This window comes from Poecilia latipinna, unplaced genomic scaffold (genome assembly GCF_001443285.1).
Source record: "Poecilia latipinna isolate Pla-1442-1.1 unplaced genomic scaffold, P_latipinna-1.0 Scaffold397, whole genome shotgun sequence".
NCBI classification, from domain to species: Eukaryota; Metazoa; Chordata; class Actinopteri; order Cyprinodontiformes; family Poeciliidae; genus Poecilia; species Poecilia latipinna.
The window spans coordinates 335,695-342,129 of NW_015113013.1; the positions used below are offsets into that span (position 1 = coordinate 335,695).

The 6,435-nt window shown below is 38.7% G+C and overlaps 1 protein-coding gene across 1 annotated transcript in view; it reads right to left on the bottom strand.

Moving 5' to 3' along the window:
* Positions 1–5,401, bottom strand: part of LOC106950362 (NACHT, LRR and PYD domains-containing protein 3-like) — a 69,990-nt gene extending 64,589 nt beyond the window's left edge. Inside the window, exons 1-3 of the mRNA XM_015037160.1 lie at positions 5,260–5,401; positions 4,148–4,483; positions 3,954–4,055 (exon numbers count right to left, since the gene is read on the bottom strand). Coding sequence (XP_014892646.1) covers positions 3,954–4,055; positions 4,148–4,483; positions 5,260–5,401 — 580 coding nt within the window. The remainder of the gene's footprint in view (positions 1–3,953; positions 4,056–4,147; positions 4,484–5,259) is intronic.
* Between the last annotated feature and the right edge of the window lie 1,034 nt (positions 5,402–6,435).

The window sequence follows — 6,435 nt, forward strand, 5'->3', positions numbered from 1 at the left end:
CACACAATAGTTCAGTCTCACCACATTTACAACCCCTGGCAAAAAGTATTGGGTCACCAGTCTTGGATGAGCACTCATTCAGACATTTCATGCTGTAAAACAAACTCAGATCAAAAACATGATGCAATAATAAGGCCATTCCAGACACATTCAGTTGATGTCATGGCCTGCAAATAGTCCAGATCTCAACCCAATTGAAAACCTGTGGTGGAGCTTGAAAAAAATGGCCCACAAGAAGGCTCTGACCTGCAAAGCTGATCTGGCAACTGCTATCAAAGAGAGTTGGCACCAAATTGATGCAGCATACTGTTTGTCACTCATCAAGTCCATGGCTCAGAGACTGAAAGCCAAAGGTGGTGCAACTAAATACTAGTGATGTATTTTGAACGATCTTTTGTTTGTGTTTTTCATAATTCCACACATTTTTCCTCAGAATTGAGTGACTCCATATTTATTTCCCTGTGCTTGGTCAATAAAAGTATCATTCACTGACTTCCACAATGTTTTCTCTTCATTTCTTTGAGTGTTCCTGAAAGCCAACAAGTTGCACTTTGGAATGACCTTAATATTGTGTCATGTTTTTGATCCGAGTTTGTTTTACAGCATGAAATGTCTGAATGAGTGCTCATCCAAGACTGGTGATTCCATACTTTTTGCCAGGGGTTGTATATTTGGGTTTCTTTAAGTTTAGGATTTAATTTACAGAATAACTAGGTTTTGTTTAGAAGGCAACAAATCATAACACTGTATTCTAAAATAAGTGCGCACATTTTAGTTTACACTGTTATGTTTTGCTTGATTTAACCTTTGTTTTTTTAGCTACCTCTGTTAGAGATTTTTCGGTATTATCATTTTGTTATTACGTTGTTTATGACATTGTGACATGAATCATGTGGTGTGCATTCAGGCAAAGTCGGTATTTGATTAACACGTCAGGAGGGAGGATGTTCGGGTGTGTTTCTAGTTAGCTGTTTCATACTTCTGTAAATACCGCCATTTATTAGCCCAAACCAGGTGTGTTACGTTCACAAATTAGCTCGACTTAACAAGTAGAAACCATGAATAAACCGACATAAACAACTTGGGAAAACAACTTTAGCTGCTCAGTTAAATACTTCAGATTCTCACTTCCGATGTACATCATGGCGCTTTGAATGATTAAGTGACGTAGTTGCAAAGGGTCAATACATTTGTCATGAATGCTGTTTTAACCTGCCAATGTGATATTATCTGAAAATCATCTGGCTAACGGCTCAAGGCGTCGTGCTGATCGCTAAGCGTCAAATAAATGCAAATCAGTCTGATTAAAATAACAATACTAATGCGTGTGTGTCTAGAATTATAGGGAAAATGAAAGCCGTGATACCATCCACAGTAAAATGCTTAGCTCCCCATTAGCACCTACAGAAAAAAAAATTCTGGAGTGGCCTCTGCTCGGCAGTATGGGGGATGAAACTGTTCTGAAGGCAGGACTGAATTGTAGTTTCTAGTTTCACCACTAGAGGACAGACATTTTGTGAGCAATGTTTTGTTCAGATGTGAAATAATGTTCAGGAATCAATGCAGATCGGTTGAAATTGTGTTTGTTGGTAGTTTATGTGTATTTATGAGAGTATGCAAGGGTGTAAATCCCATCTCATTATTGGGGGGAGGGGGGACCATAAACAGAAACATTTCTTAAGACCAATTTTTGGGAGGTCGGCAAAGTTACAGTGAAATGCAACGTAATGTAACATGGTTTAAAAAGTTTTTAAATCACATTCAAGCTGCAGAACCAAAAACGACTAGTAATGCACATCAAACATGTTTTTCTCAGTAAGCAACCTGCTGAGAAATAAAACTAAAATTCAAATGTTGCTTAGATATGAGTTTTGTTCAGTTTCACTGCTACATCTTTACAAAACTTTAAGATTCTAAAAAAAAAAAGCTTTAATGATTAAATGCTTTTAATAAAATTCCGCATAAACATTGATTTATTGAAATGGCTCCCAATACAAGTTATGGTCTATTTAAATTATAACTTAAGTTGCTTTATTTTTAAACCTTTTTTAGTCCTGGATGAGTGAGAACCAAGTAGATAGAAATGAATATCTGGTATCATAACTTAAACGTAACACTTAAAGCACCAGGGTTTATATAGAAAAATATTCAGATTTTATTTAGTGGTTTTAAAGGCTCTACATTGAAGACAGTGAGAAATAAATGCATAACTTTTCGTTTTTTAATAGTTGTTCTCTCTTCTGTTCTTGGCTCCCACACACAGAACTGTCGGTCACTCCTCAGCCCCTCCTTCCTGTTTCACTCTTATAATTAACTAAAAGGGGTCGGGGTCCTGACTCCCCCGGCCCCTCCGGGATTTACGCCTAGACATATACACAGACCCCTCATGGAGTGCTGAATTGTACGTTGCGTCACTGCCATCTTCTCTGTGGCAGCAGAGCGATCGGAGCACCTTAAGTCCTGTGCTGTGTGTTTCAACACTGTTAAAGAGTGTCTGTTCATCAATGTCAATATAAAAATTATCAGAATCGTTTCTATCAAATAAAATCGTGCTCTTTATTCAGAAATGCCCCAAAACAATTAAATAATCACATCAAAAGTTAGAAATGCTCTCTTTAGTCATTTCTTTGATTGCCAAAAATATTAATGTGTGTGAGAAAATGTGTCAATGACAAGAATTAATTTAAAATACTTTTACATTTTACTTGTATTACCTTAATGGCACATATTCCACATTCAATATGGCGGACGCTGTGACGTATCGCAGCAATGGACCGACCCGCTTCATGAGGCGTCTACGTATTAATGTCTATGTATGAGAGTATTTCCATAAGACTGGTAAGATACAGTTCATTTAGAAGAATAATATGTGTATTTTATTACTTTAGACCAGTGTTCCTCAGCCTTTTGGGCCAGCGCTATCCATTATCCAGGTCCCTCATCGCCTCCCATCAAAGAAGATGTAGGCTACTTGGCCTGAATATTCTTTTATGATTAATATTACTATCATTATTGTTGGCATCTTAATTTTTATTGTTTCTGTATTTATCATCAAAAGTCCTTAAAAGAGAAACAGATTACTGAATTATTAGTTTCCAAAGAACAAAAAGAGAACAACATATGAATAGAAATCATTTTTAAAGGTGTCTAAGAAAAATGCAATGAAAAGACGTTCAAATTAAAATCGGTAGGCCTATCAGGGTGGGAAAAAAATCTTATTCTGTGACTTTTTTGTGGTTATTTTTTTAAAGTTATTATTAATCTGACAAGCCTGATCAGAATGTATATCCAAATTTATTAAATAAGACTGTCTGGCATTCACATTTAAGTTTTAGCTTTATTTTTAGCATTAAAAAACAAAAGGCCTTACAGTAACTGGGTACATCAGCTCCTCGTCCCCACCAACTTTTAACACAAAGTTACACCACTGCTTGACTGATAAAGTCGCTGTCGTTGGCAAGCAGGTTGGTTAGCACGGGGCGGGATCTCGCTTGTGTGAGGCTGGTTTGAATACTGAATGCTGATTGGCTGTTCACTAGCAGCTGAGGGGTTTCAGCTGCAGCCTGACCGCAGACAGACAGACAGACCGCAGCCTGCTCAGCACGGTGCGCAGAACCTCAGATAAAGGAGATGTTCCGTTATTTCTGGCGAGTTTCATTTGAGGGGGCAAGACGTTTGTTTGAGGGGCACTGCCCCCTTTTGCCCCAGCGTATAGCCGGCCCCCGTCGTCTGGAGTCGAACAGTCACCAAGAACCAGAGATCAGTAAAGGTCCAGAAAGCAGAGAGACGCTGCTGGTTCTTGTTCTGGTTTGTAACTTCACTGCATTTGATCTGAACATGAATGAACATAAAGATCTGAACTGATATGATAAAATGAACCGTTGACCTCTGACCCCCAGGACAGGTCACATGATCTCTAACTGGTTTCTGGGTAGAAACATTCAGAGACTCACCTGGCAGGAAATAACCTTTGAAATGATAGAAAAGACCCGCAGAGATGATGAGAACCAGAACCAGCAGAACCAGCAGAGCTGAGGCCCAGGATGGAAATGGTTCTGTGGAAAAACAGAGAAAGATTGACCTCAGTCTGACCTTTGACCTTTATCAGCTGCTCTGAGAAAGGTCTGACCTGATGCTCTGGACTGACCTTTGATATATTTCAGAACCACAGTGTCTCTCAGGACGTCCTGGTCTCTGTAGACGGTGCAGACGTAGCGTCCATCGTCTCTGTGTGTGGGATACATGAGGGTCAGGCTGACGTCTCCGGTCCTCAGGAAATCTTTGCTCATTTCTGTTCGGTCGCGGTAAAGTCTGTCCTGCTGGGCGTAGTGTTTACTCGTGTTGGGAAACACATGAATGAACATGGAACGAGGTTCTGACCGGGTCCACTCCACTGACGTCCCCTCAGGAAGGTCGGCTGATGTTCTGCAGGGCAGGACGACAGAACCTGACCCTTCAGTGACCTCGACCTCCTGCTGACCAACTGAGAGGAAATAAAGGACAAAATGAGCAGAAACAGTTTGGATCATTATTCTGGATTGATGTCATTCAGTTTCTGTCTGCAGGATAAAAATCATTTATTTAATAATCAACATCATAAACTTTGATCCATCAGAGGTTCATGTGACAGTTATTGATGCATCAGAGGGTTTGATCTATACGTAGCAGATCTACAAAACCTTTTGGTTCTGTGGAGGCTGGAGATGAGAAACAACACTAATTATTACTAGGGATTCATCCGGTCAGCTGGTCAGTTTATACAGCTGGTCAATGATCAGCATGTTAAATTACATGTTATAATCTTAATAAATATAAAGTCTTTTTAAGAAGTCATAAAATTATGCTGAATTTTTATCTAACCCTATATTTATTTTTGTCTGATATTTACATGAATGTGTTTGAATAAAGCTGCTGTCAATGAAGAGCTGACTGTTTTAGTGTTAATAAAAGACTAAAATAGTGACTGAGGTCAAATATGAAGACTCAGAGAAATATGACATATTAATGAAAGCATCTCCATTTTGTTATGAATTAACAGCAGGCTTATTGGAAATAAATCTGTTTCGATAGTAACTCAGGTTATAGAAATGATTGTAGAAATAATAATGTCATGATAGAAATAATCCATTCATCAGTTATTCTGAGTTATTTTGGGTCTGGTCTCCATGGTTACAGAAACTATGAACAATTATTCATTTTCTCATTTCAATAAATTCATTCATACAGAACTTTAAAATATAAACTGCTTGTTTATCTGACCTTTGACCTTCAGGTGAATCTGTTTCACTGTCCGTTCTTTTACTCCATCAGAGATGCTGCAGCTGTAGTTTCCTCCATCATCCTGCTCAGGTTTCCTCAGAGTCAGGCTGAAGTTTCCAGTATCCAGAGCGTCAGGATTCATGGAGGTCCGTCCTCTGAAACGCTGGTTCTGGTTTTTAAGATCGTCACCGTTTTCTCTCCGTAGGTGGACAGAGTTAGGACTGAGATCACTGCGAGTCCAGAGGAGGAACGGATTGTCTTCAGGTATTACACCAGAGTAAATGCAGGGCATCAGGACAGACTCCGCCCCCTCATTAACCTCCACCACTCCACCCAGTGCATGCTGGGAAACTGAGAACACAAGATGAGAGTTTAGTGTAGAAATAATGACCAGTTATTCACTATTGTTCAAAGATTTCAGTCTGTCAGCTAAACAGTGATGCTGAACTCTTATTGGGCAGCAATGATCTCTGTTCATGTAACATGTAACTCACATTAAGCAATATGTCATAAAAAAGAATTAAAATATCTGTTAAAAATTAAAAACTGAAGGATTGAAACAGATGAAACTCTAAAAACGCATGAATGTGTTTTTAGAGTTTCTAGCCGTATGTCGTCATTTGCAGTAATCCCACTGTCGGTTTTCAGGTTGTGTTTTATCTCATTGACTGATTTGATGGTAAAGATTTTTGTTTTAGTATCTTGAGAGAGCGGTCATTGTTGGGGCAGAGATTTTGTTTCTATGACTTCCTGAAAAACTAAAATTCTTCTAACTTTATTTCTCTTCTGGTTCTGATTCTTTATAGTTACAGAATTTAAACCTTCCAGAAACTTTCAATCAGTTTCTGCTGTGAAACTGAAGCATCTTTGTTGATCAAACAACAATTTGGACATTTCTGTATAATCTACATATTTGTTTTATTTCAATAGAACTTCATTGTCATCTCAAAAGGGCTTAGACACAATTACACAGACTGAACCCAGATGTCCATCCATCCATTTTCTAACACCCTTGTCCCTATGGGTCGGGAGGCTTACTGGTGCCTCTCCAGCTAACGTTCCGCCAGTCTGCCACAGTTAACCCAGATATCTAAATTTTAATTCCTGCTAGTCATAAATACATTCAAGATGTTTGTTAAAGGATCCAGGATTAGTTGAACATGTTGGCCTAAATAT